The 24345-nt window shown below is 40.6% G+C and overlaps 1 protein-coding gene across 1 annotated transcript in view; it reads right to left on the bottom strand.

Moving 5' to 3' along the window:
• chrm4a (cholinergic receptor, muscarinic 4a) overlaps nt 1–24345 on the bottom strand; it is a gene marked incomplete at both ends in the record, with an annotated part of 70655 nt that overhangs the window by 25405 nt on the left and 20905 nt on the right. The window contains one exon of the mRNA XM_079264231.1: nt 5743–6341. Coding sequence (XP_079120357.1) covers nt 5743–6341 — 599 coding nt within the window. The remainder of the gene's footprint in view (nt 1–5742; nt 6342–24345) is intronic.

A 24345-nucleotide genomic window follows, 5' to 3' on the forward strand; every position in this document is an offset into this window, starting at 1 on the left:
TTATATATCTATGCTGTGGACAAGTTCTAAGCAAATCTACTGTCTATTCAGTTAATTATATTCCATTTTCTTATTTCTCTTATTCTTGTTCTTATTTCCACGCGATGCTGCAGAGGCGTGTCAGCAAGGACAGCCCCACAGCATCCAGAGCCTTAAGGAACTCCGGGCGGATCTCATCCACCCCAGGGGTCTTGCCGCCAAGGAGCTTTTTGACCACCTCAGCGACTTCAGCCCCAGAGATAGGAGAGTCCACCCCTGAGTCCACCAGCTCTGCTCCCTCATGGGAAGACGTGTTGGTAGGATTGAGGAGGTCTTCGAAGTATTCCCTCCACCGACCCACAACGTCCCGAGTTGAGGTCAGCAGCTCCCCACCTCCGCTGTACACAGTATCGGGGGCAGTACCGCTGGATTGGCAGACTGGGGTGGTGGTCCCCCTTTTTAAGAAGGGGGACAGGAGGGTGTGTTCCAATTACAGGGGAATCACACTCCTCAGCCTCCCTGGTAAGGTCTATTCAGGGGTCCTGGAGAGGAGGGTCCGCCGGATAGTCGAATCCCGGATTGAGGAGGAGCAGTGTGGTTTTCGTCCTGGTCGCGGAACAGTGGACCAGCTCTATACCCTCTCTGGGGTCCTGGGGGGGCATGGGAGTTTGCCCAACCAGTCTACATGTGCTTTGTGGACCTGGAGAAGGCATTCGACCGTGTCCCCCGGGGGCTCCTGTGGGGGGTACTCCGGGAGTATGGGGTACCGGACCCCCTTGTACGAGCTGTCTGGTCCCTGTACGACAGGTGTCAGAGCTTGGTCCGCATTGCCGGTAGTAAGTCAGATCCGTTTCCGGTGAGGGTTGGACTCCGCCAAGGCTGCCCTTTATCACCGATTCTGTTTATAACTTATATGGACAGAATTTTTAGGCGCAGCCGAGGTGTTGAGGGGATCCGACTTGGTGGCCTCAGGATTGGGTCCCTGCTTTTTGCGGATGACGTGGTCCTGTTGGCTTCATCTGGTCGTGATCTCCAGCTCTCGCTTGAGCGATTCGCGGCCGAGTGTGAAGCGGCTGGGATGAGAATCAGCACCTCCAAATCTGAGACCATGGTCCTCAGCCGGAATAGGGTGGATTGCCCTCTCCGGGTCGGGGGTCAGGTCCTGCCTCAAGTGGAGGAGTTTAAATATCTCGGGGTCTTGTTCACGAGTGAGGGAAGGATGGAGCGTGAGATCGACAGACGGATCGGTGCGGCGTCTGCAGTAATGCGGACTCTGCGCCGGTCTGTCGTGGTGAAGAAGGAGCTGAGCCAGAAGGCGAAGCTCTCGATTTACCAGTCGATCTACGTTCCTACCCTCACCTATGGTCATGAGCTGTGGGTCATGACCGAAAGAACGAGATCTCGTATACAGGCGGCTGAAATGAGTTTCCTCCGCAGTGTGGCCGGGCTCTCCTTTAGAGATAGGGTGAGGAGCTCGGTCATCCGGGAGGGGCTCAGAGTAGAGCCGCTGCTCCTTCGCATCGAGAGGAACCAGTTGAGGTGGCTCGGGCATCTGGTCAGGATGCCTCCTGGACGCCTCCCTGGTGAGGTGTTCCAGGCACGTCCCTCTGGGAGGAGACCCCGGGGAAGACCCAGGACACGCTGGAGGGATTACATCTCTCGGCTGGCCTGGGAACGCCTCAGGATCCCCCCGCAGAGTTGGCAAATGTGGCTGGGGAGAGGGAAGTCTGGGCTTCCCTGCTTAGGCTGCTGCCCCCGCGACCCGACCCCGGATAAGCGGCAGAAGATGGATGGATGGATGGATTGTTCTTATTTCCAGGTATATATATCTATATACATAGTATATAGATATACATACTATACTATAATACAGATCTATATATATACTATATACATAGTATATAGATATATATGACAGTGAAAGTGAAAGAAAAGAGAGAAAATTTTAAAAAGAGCCTTTTTCTACATAACGTTACATATCTGTTATATAGATTAAAGCTCCTCCTTGGCAAAGCAAATTTATGGGTGCAAGGCGACAGCCAGACAGTCTTTCTGCTGCCATGTTGGCTGACAGGACAAGATAGAAGATAAACATAACATGATTAGTTAATAATTTTATTATCCCAAATCAGATTGTGTTTAGCATTAAATCATCTTTTCTGCTTATGTTTTTTTTTTTTTTTTTTCAACACAGATGGTTTAGCTTTCTTTTTTCACTCTGCTTTGGCTTTTATGCCGCTATCATGACTTCTCCTACTACTTGTGATACTTTCATACCATCCATTATGATGAACAAGCATGCCAACGGAGAAGTTGTTCATAAGCAGGAGCAGCTGATTGAGCTTTAAAACATAAAAGTCAAAAGCTTTACAAATGGCAGAAATAAAAGCCTAAATCCCTGACAAGTCGAGGCGAAGATGCCCCAGATGAAGGAAAAGAGCAGGACAGAGAAAGAGGCAGGACTTAACCAATTCTGCCCTTGATCTTCGAAGAGAATATATGATGACTGGCAAATAAAACAAACTGGTGAGGACACAACAGGAAAATCTAACGCAGTGCCGTGTGTTTCAGAGGAACATCGCTGCAGGACCGTAGACCAAACAGAACACATCTCTACCCGCCTTTCAGATTATACAGGCAGACAAAGAGGAAACAATCAGGCATTGCTGAGCTTGTTAACAATCGTGGTGTAAATCTGGATATTGAATTGTTAGCTCTGACTCTCCATCTTTATTATCCACTGAGAAAAATAATCCTAATCATTTTTATGGAAAACATCTCACCCTGCACCACTAATGATGCTACAGGTGACATCATCAGCTCAGCTGTTGCCAGGTTACAAACACAACACCCCAGTGTAATTATGGGGATCACGAGAGATTTCAACCATCCTCCCTCTCTGCTACACTTCTAACTTCAAGCATTCTGTCAACTGCTATGCCAAAGAAGAAGCTCTGGGTTTAGTCTATGAAAATTTGAGAGATGCATAAGGCCATTCTACTCAAAAACAAGACCTTAATCTCATATATCTCACCTCCACCTACACACCAATTATTCAACTGCAAACTGTGACAAAAAGCATTGTGAGGAGGTGGTAACAGAGAGGGGAAGAAACTCTGAAAAGGGACTTTAAAGCCAAATATAGTGGGCAACATAGATTAAATCAATGCTTTTACTGAGTGTGTAACGGACTACCTGACTACCTCTGTAAGGTGAGCATCATCCCCACCAAGACAGTAAGACTGAAGAAACACTGGACAGAGTCAGAGACCTGACAGTGATGGCGTTTTCCTCCCCAGCCGACAGTCATATAAACCTCACACCCTTCTTCGACCCACAGTTTCCTTGTTACACCTCTGTAATGTCACCCTGAGTCTGGTCATGAACTGAACTGAGACAGGACTAAACATTCAGAAGGTGTCCACCCCGGGGTCCTTATGGCCTGAAGATTATGTGGGTTTATAGAACATCTTCAACTAGTCAGGAACCTAAAAGAATATCATCTATTTGTCCTTACTGACTACAGACCAGAGGCCTGTACTGCGAAGAAAGATCAGCATTCTCGTTGCATCTCTCCGACACCTGGGCTGGCTTACCCGGACATTTAGGATCTGTAAGTGGTACTACGCAGACGGTTATCAGCTCACACTGAGTTTGCAGCCTCTGACCAATGAACATCAAGAAACCCTGCAGAGCATCACGGTGAAGGAGCAGAAATTCAGAAATATGACGAATTTAAACACATCACTCAGGCCAAAAGCAACACTGTTACCATAGCAACAGCCAGGAAAGACTGCTGACGGAACATAGTTAACTCGTAAATTTGGCAGATTATATAATATAAATTTTGTCTGATAATATAAATGGACAGTACTGTAATTACTTCATTACAGCCCAGACGTTTCCTCAGATCCTTATTTATATTGGATTTTAAGTTTAGCGCACCAAATCTGCACACCAAACAGAATGGGCAGCACCATTTTTAAAGATTTTATTGGCCAGGAGGTGGTGTTCTAAACTCTTTAATCTCTTATCTCTTATCTAAAAACACAACCTGCTCCAGAGGTACCACAGAATGATATACTCCAGTAAGAAGTAACCTAGCCATAGTACAGAAAACCCTGGGTTAACCCTAAAGTTACCTCCAGAGTAGTAAATCCAGGTTTGTAGTACAGTCCTCAAATGTCTCACATCTTGAAAGTCCCGTTCTTGTTTCACCGAAACATAACTTATCACTCCAGATTTCAAGTTGAAGATGCAATCATCTACCAACACAGGCAACGCTGCGTCGTTCATGTTCTTTGATTTCTTCTTTCTGAGTTAGAGGCTCAAAAAACCATGCAGATGCCTCTACAGCGGCCTGAATTATTGACTACTGTACAAACAGAGCGCAGATTCTGAGGCCTAATGGTTGTGTGTCTGAGAGGGTGTTCAGCAACGCAAGAGCACCACAAGGGACCGTACCCTGTCGTCTACAGAAACACAAAGTTGACTGCATTTCAGATGTTAGGGTGGACACAAGGATGGAAAACTAGTTTTCTACCACATTAAAACCAATAATCCCATCTTAAATGGTAACTAGACATGGATAATCAATGTAAATGATAGGAGTAGAAACATTGTAATCACTATTTTCTTTTACTGAGACAATAGTTTAGACAGAAACTGCAACACTACAGCAGTCTACATGGCCGACTCTACTTATTGAGGAAACCTTCAACATTTGTATGAAAGATGTTGCATATTTTGTTATAAGTTTGTTGTAGAAAATACAGTCAGATTTGCAGGGCAGCAGCAGAAGCCAGAGAATAAAAAAGAGTGATCAAACTGATCAATTTGAAGGGCTCATAAAGCCAAATTTCCAGATAATAATGCTGCAGACATTGTTGAACATTATGGACAACTCTGTACGACAATATGATGGAACAACGGTGTTTGTTCAGTCAGGGGCTTCTTAAGCTCCATTACCAACTTTTATCATGACTAATGACAATTATTTACTTACAAGGATATAATTTTTCTTTAGGTATTAGCAACATCTAATTCAATTAAGTTCAGTTAAGTTAATGAAAAATTGTAGTTAGCTCTGAGTGGTGATATGTACTAAAAACTAAAAGCAGTGATTCTTAACCATGGGCCCGTGATTCAGCCTTGGGCAGTTTTAGTTTTGTGGGACAACAGATCAGTTAAAGCCATGAGAGAAAGGTTAATACTGTTGTTGGGCCGGAAGTCAAGAGTCAGCGAGCCGCATGCGATGAGGAACACTGTCATAGGGCGTCTCAGCCCCCTGTCTGGGTTCACCACATAAATCATAGGCGTTCTGAGTTTGGTGAATTTCACCATGAGCTGCATGCTGATCGCTCTGATTTGTTGACGCCCCACATCAAGCTGCAAAAGTTCGGATTTTCCATTTCTGGCTTTTGCAGCGCGTTGCGCGTAACCTGATAGAACTTTTTTAATTTTCGGCGCATAACCTGCATGTCGCCGCAGCAAACGCTGAAAACGCGCCACGAGAAAGCTTGATGCCTCTTTGATGCCTCCTTGACGTCTCCGTGACGCGCCTCCACATAGACTTTACATGTAAACCTCTTGACGCTCTTGATGCTCAAAACGTGTTTGGTGTGAACAAACCGTTACTCTTGATAAAACTTTAGCTGAATTTGAATGGGTCTTGGACCACTTTGTACTGGTCAACTTGGTCATCGAGGTCAACAAAGTTAAGAATCCCTGCTTTAAATATGAAAAAAGCTTCATAAAATGTACCTGAATGTAGCATTCTCCAGGTGGTACTGTTCGCTGGCCAACAATGAATTGCCAGAACAAGATAGCAGGAGCCCACAAGATGAATGACAGGATCCATGCTGCTGCGATCATTAATCCTGCCATCTTAGTTGTTCTTCTAGTCGGATACGTAAGTGGCTTGGTCACGCAGAAATAGCGATCAAAACTGATGATCAATAAATTCATTACAGAGGCGTTTGAAACAACGTAATCTAAAGCTAACCACAAGTCACAGACCACCGGTCCAAGTGGCCAGTAGCCAACAATGATGTAGACTGTGTACAAATTCATGCTGAAAACACCAATGATTAAGTCAGCACATGCTAATGAAAATAAGAAATAGTTATTAACAGTCTGTAAGTGGCGGTTTACTTTGATCGACAGCATAACTAAAATATTTCCGGTAACAGTCACAAAGCTCAGAGATCCTGTCACCAAAGCTATAAAAAACATCTCCAGAGCTTTATACGGACTTCCTGCCTGCACTTCATTGTCAACAAGCGAGCAGGATGCTGAATCGTTGCTGGACTCGTTGCACGAGGTGTTGAACAGCAGGTCAGCTGACTGGTTGACCAATGAACCTGGAAGAAAAAACGAGACAGGATAAATATCAGGTTTACGGTGCGACATTGTGAAAAGTATTTCTGACATTTTTAACAATGGTCATGTTAGTAATGATTGTTAGTAATTATGATATGCCTCTTTTCCATTCGCAACAGCTTGTCTCAACTTAACTCGCCTCAACTCGTCTCACCTTGGTCCTGGTTTTTTTTCCTTTACATTTTGGTACCAGGTCTAAAGTGGGCGGGGTTTGTGTGAAATCGCTGTGATGTCAGAGCTGTGCACAATAAGCTCTATAACAACACAGGGCCGAGAGGCAATCTGTGACTTGCCAATCGCTGACCTTAAATTATATCCATTTGTTGGAACCACGTCCAATCTCCTCTGTTTGATCCAGTCCCACCATTGTGGTCCTTGACCTGCCGATAGTCACTTTAGAGCTTCTTCAGCTTCTCGACACTAATGAAAACTCCATTGCTAGCCGTACCCATCGAGTCGGAAAGCTCTTGTTAGATTTTTTTCATTTTGTGTAGCTCCATCTAGTTCCCTCTGTATCGTTTCCTCAGCAACCAAGCAAAGAAATGTCTCCACCTTCAGAGTCAGAACATGGAACAGACTGTTATTGTGGCATTGCTTGTCAGGAAATGTAAACAACTTGCGAGTTGGAGTCGCTTTTCCAGTGATTTCACTCCCTGATCTCTGACTGGCTGCGCCCCTGACCAATAGCGGCATGCAGTCTGGCAACGTCAAAAAAACCCTGACTCAGCTCGCTTAGAACCTGGGCTGAGGAGTAACAAAAACAGTACCAGTAAACTGGTACAAAAGCCTAGAGGAAAACCCTACAAACCGAGTGGAGACGAGTTAAGTTGAGACAAGCTGATACTAATGGAAAAGGGCCTTTAGTAGCAGTTGGAGGAAAGGTGTACATCTCTGAGGTGGCACAGTAATAAGATTTAACATAACGTCAAAATAAACTGCAAACAAGTAGGTGATAAAAGACAACGAAGAAGGTTTGGACATTACAGGAACACAATGTGGTACAGAACCATTCATAACATTTAAAAGTCTGTTGATGCCAATCTGTAAAATATGCCAGAATACCCAACTTTAAGCCACAACCCCCAAGATAAGACACACTGATGTTCACGAACCCACCCCTCATGTGACAATTAAGTGTGTGTTGTATCAGTTGTGTCATCCAGCAGCATTCTCTACATGTAAGACTGTAAAACTGACAGAATCATCATAAAGGAGAATAAAGTGATTTTTGGTGGCTTTGGTTCCTCGTTGTGGCAAAGCACCTAGATGCCCAAAATTAGCTTGTCTCTTGGAGAAAACACAAAATTAAGATTTTTTAATATGACATATCTACTAACTGTGTTGTGCTAAAAAATATAATGCGCTAATTTTACCAATTTATCTCTGCATTAATGTTTTAATTTTGACAGCCTTGGTGAAAATCCCAAATTTATTTTAAAAATGTAGGTTACATATTTTTTCACATTTACAGGCAGGTCCTTGGGTTACGTGGTTCGTGACTTACATCATTTTTACTTTATAACGCTCAATATATAAATGTAAATAAAAGAAATAGAGCAAGTTCTGAAGTTATGAGGGTCTGTATAAGCTCTTACGATAAGTAGGTACCATGAGTTTGAGGCTGAGACGACGCCTCAGTGTTTGCATGTTCAGTATATTTTAATTGAAATGTCAATTTTAATACCCTGTACTGTTTTTCCATGATTATGATGTATAATACATGTATTTACATAGTTATTTAGTGACCAAGGGGGCATTTAGGGGGTATTTGAAGATTTAAAATCTGACTTACGTGGAATTTCGAGTTACACCGCGGCATAGGAGCAGAACCTATGTGTAAACCGAAGACTGCCTAATTTTTGCAACCCCCTGAAATTTTCTCATGACCCCCATAGGGGTCCCAACCTTCAGTTTGTGAACCACTGAACAATGCAATAAGAAGGGATAAAAAATAAATTTAAAAAAATGCATGAATAAAAATAAAAACAAGTTTTTGACTCAACTCATGGAGAATAATTAGATGGAAAGATGCTTTTTTATATCAGCCTGCAACCATAAACCATAAATCAACTATATATGTCCAGTGCAGTACTGGATAAAACAAAATGAACTAAAACAGTCCTCTTGTTGTTTCTATTATAAACACACCAGCAACTGATAATAATTCCCAATGACCAGCGAAATGAAAGCGAGGAAGAGTGGAAAGCTTGACTAACTGGTCAGCGGTCATGACATCATTCAGCAATAACATTAAAATTTCATGCCTAGTGTTGTAATGTGCATCCTTGTACCACAAAACAGCTATGTGTGGACACAACAACTCGGACTTCCCAGATCAGACAAGTCCGGAGACCAGGGGGGGGCAGTGGATTGATGGGAGACCAAAGGCTGGGAACACATTACACCAGTCATAAAATTGCTTCACCGTCTCCCCATGCATTTCAGAATTGATTTGAAAGTTCTTTTAGTGGTTTATAAACATCTTAATGGTCTTGAATTCTTATTTATTTGACAAGTTAGCGATCAGAGTGAAAAATAGCATGGGGAGTGGGGATGTTGGTGCTGCTGGTATCTGACTGCATATGAGAGACAGATTATGATCAAGTGTGTTTATGTAATCTACTTTGTGCTACTTTTTAGTCTGAAAAGTGGTTTATAAATAACATTAGATTAGATTTGATTGAATTCGGCCTGTTTCAGCACATCCACTGGATTGTGAAATGTATTAAGATCTTAAGATTCTAGGTCTTTCATGGATAGTGATCACAATAGTGGACACATATTTACAAGTGTTTTTCTTGCATATTCATAACTGAGGATGGTATATTTGTAAACCATTTTAGTGGGTGTTAGTGAGTCATCCAAAACATTATCACCCACTGAAGAATAAATAAATATATTGATATAGTTAAACAAAAGTAAATTATAATCATCCAAGTTTGCCTTTGTGATAAATAGGAATTATACAGATATAAAATATTATATAATTATGATTCATTCATTCATTCATTCATTTTCTGAACCGCTTATTCCAATTCAGGGTCGCGGGGAAGCTGGAGCCTATCCCAGCTGGCTTTGGGCGACAGGTAGGGTACACCTTGGACAGCTCGCCAGTCCATCGCAGATAATTATGATTATATATTATTTTATAAATATTTCATATTTAATAGAATAAATCATGATAAATTCAAAATATCACAAATAAATTTAAAAAAGTATCAGTGCATTTTTTTTTTTTTTTTTTTTTAAAGTAGCATTATTGTTTGCTTAAAACAGGCATAAAAGGGCTAAAGCAGGGGTCCCCAAATTCTACCATCCTGCAAATTTCAGATTTTTTCACACTTTTCCTACACATCTGAATCGAATGAATGTCTCATTTGCAGGTCTATGCAGAGCTGGATGACATGCAGAAGAGGAATTCAACTGATTCAGGTGTGTTGCATCTAAAAGTTACAGGATGCGAAATCTCCAGGACCAGACTACTAGTCTAGAGGTTAACAGCTCGGGTTATTTGTTGTCTTCCTCCAGCTCTAAATCTAGTTCAATAGGCTTCAACATCTGACAGAGAAGCCATGTATTGTAAACGTGGTTTTAAAGTCTAAAACTTGACAAACAGAAACTGAAGTCAACAGTATAACAGAAGTGGAAGTATAAAGTCTCACATGGGGTGCAAGTTTAATTTAAGTATGAGATCTCCATTCTTTTTCTATTTGAACATGTTTTCCTACCATTGGTAATATATGTCACCACCCTGCAAGTAAAAGAAACAACACATTAACTCTGTGTGAAGTATACCAAACATTGTAGTCAGGGAATGCCATTGCCTTGGTAACTTCAGCACCAGGGCTGGAGTGTTAAAGTTTCAGCAAATCATTCCAAAGAAACAAAATTCACCCATTCCTTCATTTTCTATTCCCACTTTTTATTAATCCTTTTCAGGATAATTGGTGGATGGAGCTCATCCCAGCTTTCAAAGGCCAAGAATCAGTTTAGGATAAACCATTAACCTGACGTGCATGTCTTTAGAAGAAACTCAGAGGATGCTCACACTGGTAGCCCCCACATGCAAGTGGTCCGTTTCAACAGGATTAATGTTAATCACGTTACAGTTACAGATGCTCTGAACCTGGTATTTGCAATTAAATCCATACCATTTGTAATCAGCTTGCTTTAAAAGATACTTCCACGACTGAACATCCTTTTAATCTGCGAAACTCTACAGAAAATACAGAAAGTATCCACATAATATTACATTAACTATATACAACAAGAGCGCAAAGCAAAAAATTCAAAAGCATAAAATGTATGTGACAAAATGAAAGAGTAACTAGATGCTCAACATTGCATTAGACTTAAACTATTATTAAAAGTTCTTAGAAAATACTGCATGACAACCAGCCTGATTCATTAGAAACTTTCTCTGGTAGCATATGCTCTATAAATGGCTTTGTAATGACTCCACTGTCTGAGATAAACTATGTCCCAGTCCAAATCTTGATCTCGTTTTAATCTGGACTCATTATTGTCCCATATTTTTCTCCAGATAAACCCTCGGCTGCAGCATGAAACATTGCATATGAGAGAGACGCTGGCCTATAAACCTCTAAATGACAAATACCAACAGATCCATATCTACTGTTTATATCCAGACATCATGTAATAAATGGGCTTGATGGGATGGTTCTAAAGAGCAACATTTGCTCTAAGTGCTGAGTGTTGCTGTTAGAAAACAAAGCATGATGAAGAACTGGGAGCAAATCAAGAACTGGTTCCTGATAACACAAGACCACAACAAGAAGAGTGCAGCATCGTTTTTAAATACAACTCTAAATGCCGCAAGCATGTTGTAAAATTAAGCAATCTGTCCTGAACCAGTAACTGGTATGGGACCAGTATTTGGTGTAAAACCAACTACAACATCTATATTTTCTGCATATTTTCTGTTTTAGACTTGGCAGAAAGTATTGCAAAAGAAATTAATTTGACAGGATTAACATTCTGTCACTTATTTTTCTTATCTCTCACAATGAGGCCGTGAAGGATTAAGTGGAAGATGACTTAATTGAGGGCTTTTGCCAAAACATGTCTTTTTCTCCTGTATTTGATGCATAAAATACACAAAAACTTGGCAAAACACAAATGTCTGTAAGATCTTCACAAATTCAATTTTCTACTTATTAACTTATTAACGATTGGTAAGGGAAAGAAGATAAAGGTTTTCCTGAAGGTCTAGATGACCACAGAAGCCCTTGCTGTACCTTTGATGGAGGTCTTCCATGTGGAAGAGTTGGCTTAGTGGGATATAGAGAGCAAATGCAGTTAACCTTGGGGCCGGAAAGAGATTTGATCATAACCAAGCTCGTGTGTTTGTGGAAAAAGCTGTTAATGCATTCCTTGAATTTCTTGAGAAAATGGTTGCATAAAGTGCCTTGACCCTAAGTGGCCATTACTGGAGCGTTGTGCTGAATGAAAAAGCAAAAAGGGCAGTAGTAGCGCAGGATACTAGAGGGGACCTGGATTGTGATGCTTTCAGAAAAGCTGTTGGAGGTTTATACTAGTTTCCTGGAGACAAAGACATCTTTGATTTGGAAAGGACGGCCCCTGTGATCATACTTGATTTGTCTTCATCAGAATAGTAATGTTAATCCATCAGCCTGGTTAGATCTCCACACGTTATGGAAGGTTAAAAGAACCATTTGAATGTAAAATTATATTAAATAATCAATTAAATGTGCAATTTCAGTCATCCATCAAACCTGGCAGGCTAGACAAATGAACGAGCATTAACTGTTGTTTTAATCACTTTAGTCTGAAGTCAGTTCTTTGCTAAAATAGTGGAGGATCTTCCTGGACTCTCAGGAGTCAGTAAAAGACCGTTTAGACCAGTGGTTCTCAAACTAGGGCTTACGAGATGATCTAAAGGGGTTAACCACATCAATGTAAAAAATATCTAGCCTGTGTTTAGAAAATAAATTTGGAATTTTTAATAGATTAATACAGAAAAAATATGTAATATTAGCCCACTAATTTTTTTGGCATAGCGGTGAACGGAAAAACCACTTTATCTTCCTTATTCATGAAGATTCTGACAGTTTTCCAGCCTTGCATTTAGAAGATGCCACAAGATGACCCATACCACACAAGCAGTCGTCTCATGGGGGTGGGGGTCACGAACACCAATGTATGTTATCTTTGGGGCCATATCTACAAAAATATGAGAACCATTGGTTTAGACTGCTCACCTGTATGTGACAGGTAAAACAGGGAATATCTTAAAGAACTTGAAGGTATTTCCACACTGTCTGACGTTAACTGTATAGTTGTTGCAAACTTTTAAGCTGTACAGCGTTTCTACCGTACCATAGCATAACAAATCCTACATACAATAGGGCGCCTCACTTTAAACACACCAGTACTGTTTTAGAGTATAATTTTCCATTAAGGGCTGATACTTCAACAAGAACAAAACAACCCATTTTGCTCCTGTAGCTTCGGTTTGGGAGTCTAGTGACTCGTTCTCCATACAACAACCAAGGACAACTTTTTCTTTTGGGGCGTCTAAAACAAGTGTCTGATTGGTTTGAAATGTGAAGTGGGCGTGGTCAATATGGAAAAGCATGAATCAGAAAGTTGTAATACATGCTTTTCCACTGATGCAAAAGATTCCCTGCCACAGACTAATTTACTAAATGCAGCATGAATTAACAGAAAACTTTACATTATATCCCCTCTCGCTCAAATCCCCGACCATCAGGGCCAATTATATGCCTCCCTTCTCCGACACACCTGAATCCAATGTTTGGGTCATTACCAGGCATGTGCACTGCTGAATGACAGGTGGTGGAGGAAATACAGCCAATTAATAAGATATGTTGGAGAAGAGGTGCATCTAAAATTGCAGGATATTAGCTCTCAAGGAACTGGAACTGGGCACCCCTGCTGTAGAGTATGAAACATCAGGGCCAAAAGGAACTTTGTTCTTGTCCTCAACACCTCAAGAAAATGAAGTTTTCTGCTCCCGCACAGTATGTAACAAGCTTTATGACTCGTTTATGATCTTGTCAAACATTGCTGCCCACATACTCAGCGCATTCACGAGACCGCAGTGCCGAATTCTAGCATCACTTCAGGACATGGGCAAACACAGCAACAGTGGAGGAGAACATGATGATGTAAAGTTTGGTTGGAGCACTGGGGGCCGTGTCCCCCACACTGGAGAAGTGGCTCCAACTGATACCTGGTTAAAAAAAATCAGACATTTCCGTCCAGAGAAGTGCAGTCCTAGGAACAGCTAAGATACTGCGTAGGACCCTCAAGCTCCCAGGACTCTGGTAGAGAACCTGAGCTTGAGAGATGAACAGCCACCCGCCCTACCCCGGGGAGATGGGATGGGTGGGTGAGGGAGGAGTTTTTTATAAATAAATATATTGAGAGAGGAAAAAATATAACTGTATGTATACAGATATTTATTAAAACTAGACATGGCCCATATTATCGGCATACTGATATTTTTAGCCGATATCGACATTACAATGCGATAAAAGAGATTATTGGTATCGGTTTTACTTTTTCAGTGACATTATTATATATCAAACTCTTTAGCTACGTCTCCTCTAACTAAAAATGGCAAAATATTAGAGATGCCATGTATAATTTTTTAGAAATTTTTGTTTGTTTGGCACAACTTGTTCCAAAATCTTTTGATATTGGTATCAGAAATTAAGTTTGACAAAAACAGGATATTAGATATTGGCTGAAAAAAAAAAGGGAAAAAAAAGCCTGTATTGAACATTCCCAATTACAATCTTTGCAAATGTCTCAGATGGATACAGGGTGCCATGAAGTTTGCATGTGTCTGATGCAGAAGGGCTGGGTCATTCACTATTTAAGTCCCTCAAGTAATTTTTCAGTCAATGTCATTTTTACCACATTCATCAGCTCTTGAGTTGTAAAACCAGACGTTCTAAACAAACCTCGCGAGTGTGATTCTACTTTGTTTTAGGAAAGCACACTGTTAACACATTTATCACTGATAAACAAGCATGATTATACTCGATAGTTACTATTTACAAAAATAACTGATTTTCTGCTGCAGTAGGACTGTGGTAACAAAGACACTCTAGGCATTAGCTTTAGCACTAGCATTAGCTAGCACTGGCTAAACTGTCTGTTGCATAGCAGCACTAAGCATGAGACAGCTCATATAGTCCCATGGCAGCAGATCCCGTTGATTTCACTGATTCCATGGAATCAGCGGCCATCTTGTGACCTCTATTGTAATAATTAATGAGGAAGGTCAATTTTCAGATTTACAACCTTCACTGTCTGCTTTGTGTGTGTCTTATTTGTCCCAGGTTGACATGTTCAGACCAACAGACCCTTTAACTTTGAGGCGTTAGGGTTTTTTTTTAGATTTCTCTGTGATGACCCATAATTACTGTTTTTCATTAACTGTTTTATTGAATATTAAATGCCCTTTTAAAAAAAAGTCTGTGGACAGTAATGGAGGCAAAATTAGCGCTTACCATTCCCTAACATCCTTAACAACATTTTTACTGTGATATTTATTGTTTTGATGAAGGAAAGGAGTTAAACCTGGTAAAAGTCGGTTGTTTCAAAGTGCTTTACATAAAACATTAAGTGAAATTAAAATGGTGCGCAGAAATGATCAGTCTAAGTAATATATCATTTTATTATATTATATAATCCTGTGCAGATAAACAATTAAACTTTAAACAAATTTATTTTTTTGGTGTTATTTTATTGATTTTTTTTTTTTTTCATTTATTTTCTTTCTGGGGATCTTTTAGGCCCACTACAGGGTCCAATCCACTTCCTCCTGTTGGCTCTACTCAGACATTTTTTTAAAATTATTGCTGCAGTTTCATTAAGTGTCCATGTTGTGTGGGCGATTAGGGAATAGTGCTCATTCTAACCATTCAACTGGATGTGCTAATAACTAAAAAATGACTAAACTAAAATAACTAAAAGTAACAAATAATAACAAAAACTGATAACTTCAAATAATCAACCAAAAATGGATAAAATAAGAAAAATGAATAATAACTAAAAGTAATGAATGTAAATAATCAAATAATAAGAAAACTAGTAGCTGATAAACAATAAAAGTAATTAATAAAAATTGCTAAGAGTAACTAACTAAAAGTAATGAACGAAACACAATAAATAAGAAAAATGAAGAACTAATAAAAAAATCAAACTAGTTAACTAAAATTTAACAAAAATGAATAAAAGCTAATGACAACTATAAGTAACTAATAAAATTGATTAAATAATTAAAGAAAGGCGGCTGAAATGGGTTTCCTCCGCAGGGTGGCCGGGCTCTCCCTTAGAGATAGGGTGAGGAGCTCGGTCATCCGGGAGGGGCTCAGAGTAGAGCCGCTGCTCCTCCGCATCGAGAGGAACCAGTTGAGGTGGCTCGGGCATCTGGTCAGGATGCCTCCTGGACCTCCCTGGTGAGGTGTTCCAGGCACATCCCTCTGGGAGGAGACCCCGGGGAAGACCCAGGACACGCTGGAGGGATTATATCTCTCGGCTGGCCTGGGAACGCCTCGGGATCCCCCCCGCAGAGTTGGCAAATGTAGCTGGGGAGAGGGAAGTCTGGGCTTCCCTGCTTAGGCTGCTGCCCCTGCGACCCGACCCCGGATAAGCGGCAGAAGATGGATGGATGGATGGATTAAAGAAAGATACAAAATAAAAGTAAATGATAACATAAAAAGACATAACTCATCATTACTAAAAGTAATCGATCAAGTAAATAAAAAAAAAGAAAAAAAACTAAATTGAAAAGAGCTTGAATGATGAATCCAGCTGATTGTGGTCACAGAGCTGGACGAGCACAAACTATTGATCCCCTTCAGAAAATAAAACCTTCAGCAATACAAGGTAGAACCAAAAACGGATTGGACATTGCATAAAATTAAAAAATACTTTCTTTATTTTTTTCTGGGGAGTAATAAAGCATTTTTTTTTTTTTAACTTTATTACATTTATTTAATCTCCTTTTCCAAATGCTTCTTCAAATTTTCAAGCTCCAGGTTCCCGATTTGGGGCTCTACCTGTCTGGGTTCACTCTGCCCTTCTGGGTTTGATGCATTGGAGGACTGCTGCAGTTCCTCGATGATGTTCTTGTGTTTCGTCAACTCCTGCTCAAAATGCTTCCTGAGACGGCATTCTTTTTCTCGTTGCTGGTCCGCCTCTACAAACATTTTCCAGTAGCTCTCAGATTCCTTTTCAGCTTTAATTCTCTTTTCCTTTTCCAGAGTGAGAAGTTGTTTTTTCTTCTGCAGTTTGAGCCTCAGATCATCCATCTCATTGGTTTGGTAGTACGGCTGGTTCTGGGTGGACTTGGATTCTTGCTCTGCTTTAATCCTCTTCTCTTTCTCCACGGTGAGAAACTGGTTTTTCCTCTGCAGCTTGGCTCTCAGAACATCCACCTCATTTTTCATGTAGTACAGCTGGTTTTTGGTGGACTGAGATTCTTGCTCAGCTTTAATCCTCTTCTCTTTCTCCACGGTAAGAAACTGGGTTTTTTTCTGCAGTCTTGCTCTGAGATCCTCCACCTCATTTCTCAGTTTGGCCAGTTGGTTTTGGTGACCTTGTGATCTCTGAACGCTGTCTGCAGGATCTGGGAACCTACGTTCTCTCTGTGGGAGGTCGGCTGCACAGTCAGCTGTCTTGGATTGTGTCCCATCACTCCTGGTTTCTTCTGCACAGGGTTTTGCAGGGTTACCAGGAGCTGCTGGATGGGACTGCTCCCTCTGGACAAAGCCAGTTTTCTCAGTTGTGTCCTGGTAACGTGGAAGATCTTGTGTTCCTTCATGGGACAGGTCTCCAACTGGCATGTCCTTCGAAGAAGTGAATGGTGCAGCCTGGGTATTGCACTGCTCCTTATCAAAAGCAACATTTTCCATGACACAATTTAAGGGTTTTAGCTGGGTGATGGGCTCCATTTCTCTTTCCTCATCACTGTTGCCAAAACTGAAGACAAATGACTCCTGAGTGTCGTCTTCAGGGAAGCCCAGTTCTTCATCTGCATTAGTCCTCCAGAGTTGTTCCTCGACAGAGGTTTCCAATGGAGTTTGCTCCTCATTAAGGGCGACATTTTCTCCATCGTGATATGAAGTTCTTAGTAGGGTGATGGGCCCTATTTCATTTCCTTCACTGGTGTTGCCAAAAGTGAAAACAAATGACTCTAGATCGACCTCTTCAGGGGCGCCCAGTTCTTCCTCTACAATATCGCCCCAAAGCCTTGATGTCTTGCTCTTGTTTACGTCCATTTCTGCTTTGCTTGGAATCAAACAATTAATGTTTCCAGAAATGGTGTCCAAAGATCCGTCAAAATCTTTGATTGATCTTGTGAAATGCAATATTTCTCAAAAAATTTACAAAGATCCTTCAAAATCTTTGCGTAAACTTGATGTCCTACGATATACCGTTCCTGCAATTCGTCTTTCTGTACCAAACAATCTCGAAAAGATTCAAAAATCAATTCAGATGCTTCTTAAACTCGTCTCCGCGCTCGATGATCCCACAAAGAAATGATCTGGAACTCTGACCTTTATATAAGGTGAATCACATCAAATGTTCTGATGTCATCATGTCCTTTAATGAGTGCTGTGATGTCGTAGTGATGCTGTTTGGATTCTAAGATCAAAACTAAAGAAGCTGCCAGTCTCCTTGTTGCTAGGCAACATGAAACAGGTGATTTGTATTTCAGAGTTTAAATGTAAACAGATCAGATGAATGTCTGACCTGCTGATCTCAGACCAGCAACATCAGAACCTGTTCAGTGTTTCAGTTCGAGTTGTTTTTTTAGTTCGACAGCTTTTACCTGAGAAAATTAAACATTTGTGCATACAGGGATAAATTATTTTCATAAACTTTCACGTAGGCACAGGAGATGCCATTTTGAGGTGTTTTACATATGGAGAAAGTGTTGTTTAATCAAGTGCTCCTCAAACTTTTTGAGCTACAACGCCCAAGGTAACATATAATAGTGTTCCTTGGATCCCGCCTTAGCACAAATGTGGCACCACATGGAGACCACCATGTCCTCTGAAAGAACCAGGGAGTCTCTAACTGTACTTAAACACTCTCCAGTCTCTTCCTCATTGTCAGATTATCAGCAGCTTAATGTCTTGTGTAGTCCAGTATTCAGTAAATTGCCTGCCTGGTCACATCCCTGGTTTAACCTTCTTGCTCTGTCTATGAAGGGCTCTTCTTACCTCCTGGATATTCTGGATATAGATCCTTGCCTTGCTCTTTGGACTCTTGAGCCTCGCCTCTCATCTACGTAAAGTACCTCATCAGTTCTCTCTGTATTTTAACCACTTGACTCCCTCCTGACCTTGTCTCTGGACACTGTCAGCCACTTCCCATCCCTCAGAATCCAACCTCTGTCCCTTTACCCTCATCTCAAAGCACCTCATTTTCAATAAAACTGGTTGTTGTTTATGACTTGTGTGTGGATGGATGAATGAATTTCCAGGTCCTCAAAATTGTCAACTACATGATGACTTTAACAAAAACTGTCTTTAAAAAAAAAAAAAAAAAATTCAAAGACTATTTTGCTGAATTGATGTGAATTTGTCTCAACATTTATCTTTATTCCTAAATTTAAAGAAAAAAACGTATTGTTTAAACAAGAACTATTTCAACACTCTCTTCAACAACATTTTTTTCAAATTTTTGCTATATTAGCAAGAGTTTTTTGCTTTTTTTCCCTTAAAAATCCATCCAGCATGAGTAGCAAGTCTCTGCAGTACCACAAGCTGCTGTTTTACAGACTCACTTGTTTATTTTATTAGAACTTGCCCTGCAGTTTTATTTATAACATTTTTCTTTGTTATCAAAGTCAAATGTTTTAATTGTGCATGCTACACTGCAGACTACACTTCTGTTTCTAACTAAACTATAGTGACCAAACTACATGGAGCTGGATCGGAGGTGCTGCTCCCACCACACGCATCACGTAGGGCAACAAAACTTTATAATAGTCACAGATTTTCCAGCCTTCTGAATTGTGATGAAGTTTGATCCAGTCTCGTGGTGCTCCAGACTGCATTGGGCTGCAACGATTCTGCTTTATCTATTTCATGTTTGGCGGCATTGGTAATGCAAAAGTAGATTTAACCTCTCATCTTGCAAATCTGTGGTGTGATGTTTGGATACTGGTGCCACTCATTTGGGCTACACTCTACTGTGAGAAGACTAAGAGAATATCAAACTAGATCCATTGTTGTGACATACATTTAGGCTAATATCTCAAAGTTTTTGTCAAAACAGAATACTAATTAAGCCTAACCTGAGACATATTCCTAACCCTAACCCCAAAAACACATAACAGAAAACTGTAGCATTGCTGTATTGTCATACATTTCATAAGTTCCATGTGTTCTATGTGTTTCATGTGCCACATGGTTTTATTACATTCTGTTGTACACATGCGCATTAAGCAAAGGTATGCCATTCTGATGGGTATGCTAAACGTATATAACAGTGGTCCTTGGATTTCAGGGCAGCCGCTGCTTCATCAGGAGGCTCACCACCCTGAAGAACCAACATCCACCCCAAAGCAGTTTGTTTTGGGAAGAGCTTGGGAGACCTATAAGGCTGTTATAGCCTCTCAAACTTGGGGTCCCAAGTTAATTTCAAGGGGTTGCCAGATCATTGTTTAAAAAAAACAATCATTTAAACATTTTATTTAAACATTTAAATAACAAATTTGGGATATTCTATCTGCAAAGAGATCAAGCTGTGTAATTGACTTATCAATTACTTTAATTGAACAAACAAAAACAATTAAGCAACAAACCCTTCATTTACACGTTAGATTAAGGGTCCATTTACATCAGGATAGTTCACTAGACTCGGTCCGATTGGGAACTCGGCTCAGTTGCAGGGGGGTGTAGGCATGCTGACCGAGATCATGTTCATGCTGCACTTTAGTCAAACGAGCCAAACCATTAGAATGAAATATCCTCATTCTCACCAAAGGGGGCGGTGCACTACTATTTAGCACGTAAACATGCTAGCAGATAAAACATGAAGAAGAAAACTACACTTCCGAGCGAAACGTGGAGCACAAAAGCTATTGCTGTTCTGTGTTTTTTTATTTTGTCTTATGCAAATATACTGCAGAAATACACTCCAACAATGGACACAGTATGAACAACAGATGAGGTAGAGGACCCTTAACGGCATCGCTACCCACAATGCAATGCTATGCCAAATGCAGGAAGTGACTTTTTTGTAGTGCACTTACTTATTTGGTCCATTTGATACGGTCCAACACCAGTGTTTGTAGGTGGACTGGGTCTGCTTTTTTTTATCTGAGTCAGAATTTGTTTTGCGTATTCACATTTCCCCAAGCAGACTTTCCGAGCAAACGGACAAGGATTCGGATCAAAAAGGCTGATGTGAATGTGCCAGAAAAAAAAAAATCAGACTTGGCCAAAGAAACTGATAAAGTTCATGAAGAAGCTTTGTCACAGTAATGAACTAAAACCACTCTCTCGTCATTATTAATAATGATTCTGACCATTTTTAACCCTGACACATAGGGGTCGGCCGCAGGACCCGTGATTTACCACACATGTAAACCTTCAGTTGTCACGTCTGACATTCAGACCCACCTGCTGTGAGGCCACCAAGAAAACAAATAGTTTCATCAAGGCTGATTGTCTACAGAGCGCGATGGAAGAATCCGGAAAAATTTGCTTAACACCAACACGCTAACCCACGGAAATAGGTTGCCATGGCAACAAATGATTTAACCGTGTTTATCGCCATAAAACATGGCTCATATCTCCATAGAAATACATGTGATCTGCATCAAAATTGACAGTATTCATGTTTGTTAGGTCTTTAACACATTACACCATGCCGAGTTAAGCTAAATAGATGTATGACGGAAGGTGGGGGCCACGGGGCTTGGATCCGTTGGATGTCGCTTGCAGCTTTAATTGTAAGTATATTCAACATATATAGAGATGATGCTGCCACCTAATGTCATCCTTTCACTGATTCTGCAGTTAACTATTCTTTTGGATTGATTTATAATGATTTTTATTCATTTTAAATCAGTTTAATACAGTTTAGTAACAAATGTATTTGTCTACTTCCAGTTTAAAATAATTAATTAAATTTCTCTGCTTATCTAGTTCAGGGTTGCAGGAAGCTTGAGTCTATCTCAGCAGTTAGCAGGTAAGAGGCAGGATACACCCTTGACAGGTCACCAGTCCATTGCAGGGCCATCATTTTATGGGCTTAATTACTATACATCTAAATAATCATAGAAAAATAATTTACTTAATGTGTTTAGTTACAATTTTAGTCTCTTGATGGCATATTAAATTATTTAAAGTTTTAGCCAGTGAATTGTGATACATTTCTTCCTCCATATAAAGTGTCCTTGGGCAAATTATTGCTCCTTGTCTGTCAGACTGTATTTATGAACAGGTTGGGTTTGCACATCAATTAAAATGAATAAAAACAAGGGGAAAATTTTACTGTGTGAGTCTGCAAATGGATAAATGTATTTTATGACGATGAATAATGAATTAGATTTACACAGCACTTTTTCAAGCCACCCAAAGTGCTTTGCATTGAATCTATTATTAATTCACTTCACATTCACACACTAGTGGTGGTGGTAAACTACATGTGTCGCTACAGCTGCTGTAGAGCCAGACTGACATAAACATGTCAGCCCATCCACCACTAAACAATGACTCGTATCTATCCACCGCTATCACTGGCACTGTGTCTAGGGTCCTACACTAGAGTCTTTCTGTCTCCCTTTCAGCTTTGGATTGTTGCTTTCCAGTACGGGGCACTGACTGCATACTGGGCATACTTTTAATATATCACATGAGTTTAGGACAGACAAATGGCTAAAACAAAAACTAATTTAAACTTAAGTGTGGGATTTGGTTGATGGCAGGTGCAACTCAGTATATTAAGCTAACTGAACTGGCCTCTACTGGCATTTTTATTATTATCTATTATTATTATTATCACCCCTACAATCTCCCCATCACTATTATCTCCATTACTATTTGTATCACTGTTCCTAAGATTTTTCTTGCCATTTAAAGAATGTATTTGTGTGTATTTATGCATCATTGCTCCACCAGCAGTAGATGTACTGGAGTTAAATAGAGCGAAGCATCTGTGATTGGTGGTTCCCCACATTTTGTTGGCCACAGAGGTGTGGACAACTACCCAAAAGCAATGGTAGAAGTGCATCAGAAATCAATGTCCAGTAGGTTTTTTGCTTTTTCTCACCTTCTTAAGCCATGTATTTATCTTCTCCTTGTTTGTTTTTACATTTTTCTTTCTGCCATAACTAATAATTTCTTATTGATGCACACTTTATTGCGATAAAAACAAATAAATAAAAGGGATTTTGCCAATATGTTCCAGAGACTGCAGGCTGGGTGGGTAAAGTGTTTTGTACAAAGAGCAGGATGAAGTGTGGTTTGAACCATTAACCCGCTGATTATCTAATAATCTGCTTTTCCATCTTAGCCACTACTCTCAATTTTATACTAAAATGCAAAGCTCATAAAACATTAATTCATTCAGTCATTCATTCTCATCCACTTAAGGGCCGCGGGGGATGCTGGAGTATATCCCAGCAATTAGTGGGCAAGATGTAGGATACACCCCTGAACAGGTCGCCAGTCTGTCAGAAGGCACTCATTAAACAAATCAGGGCAATGAATTTACCTCAAGATAAAGCAATTAGTTAAGGGACTGCAAGACCTGAAGTGCCACATTAAATGTGTTGCATGTCTGATTAAATGAGTGTAGACATCCAACAAGCATGGTTGTGTGAGTACAAAGACTACAGAAGTACATGAGGGCAGGAGGTTCGGCGTGAAACTTGGCTTGTTGATGTCAGAGGATAAGAAGGCAAAAGTAACTGAAATAACTACTTGGTACAACCAAGATATGTAGAACATCATCTCTGAACAAACAACACGTCCAGCCTTGAAGCAGATGGTCTCCAGCAGCAGAAGACCACACCAGGTTTCCTTCCTGTCAGTAAGAACAGGAAACTGAGGCTACAATTCACACAGACTCACCAGAACTGGACAATAGAAGATGGAGAAACGTTGCTGGTCTGATGAGTTTCCTTTTCAACTCCACATTCAGATGGCAGGATCTGAATTTGCTGGAAACATCATGAAAACATGGATCTATCCTTTCTTGGATCAACAGTTGGGATTCCTGAAGGTGATGTAATGGTGTGGAGGATATTTTCTAGATATATTTTGGGTCCCTTAGTACCAACTGAACATGGTTGCACATGGTTGTGGTGGATCGGGAGATTCTCACCATGGATGTGCAGCAGCTGTGTGATGCTTCATGCCAATAAAAATTCCTAAAGGAATGTTTCCAACACCTTGGTAAATCTGTGACACTAAGAATTAAGGCAGTTATAAAGGTAAAAGGAGGTCCAATCTTGTCTTGGCAAAATGGACCTATTAAAAAGGCCAGTGAGTGTATATTTTTCTTGTCTGCGGTTTGTCATGAACAGTCAGTGGTCTACTTACCCCTCTTAGACCCAAGCTTTTAATAGACTACAGAATGCAACTGCTGGCGAGTGCTTAACACAGCTGAGACCTCATGTAGCTCCTCTGTCACATCACAGCTGCATAAACTCTTGACCTCACCGTTGCCTCAGTCTTCTCTGTTTCAAGTTATTAGCATCTAACCTTAAAAACGATTGCTCAGATTAGCAACCATAAGAAACTTTCAAAACATTAATGGATAAAATAACTGTAATACACGACTAAGACTGCCAGAAGCCTAGTTCATTAGAAACTTTCCATTAAGGGGCACCAGATGCTCAGTGGATGGTTTTGTAATTATTCCAACTATCAGCTTTGCTTCTTAGACACCTGAGATAAACTGGGGTAGATTTTCCCCTATAGCTAGAGGTACATATGATGG

The sequence above is a fragment of the Telmatherina bonti genome (genome assembly GCF_933228915.1).
Source record: "Telmatherina bonti genome assembly, chromosome: 24".
Lineage (NCBI taxonomy): Eukaryota > Metazoa > Chordata > Actinopteri > Atheriniformes > Telmatherinidae > Telmatherina > Telmatherina bonti.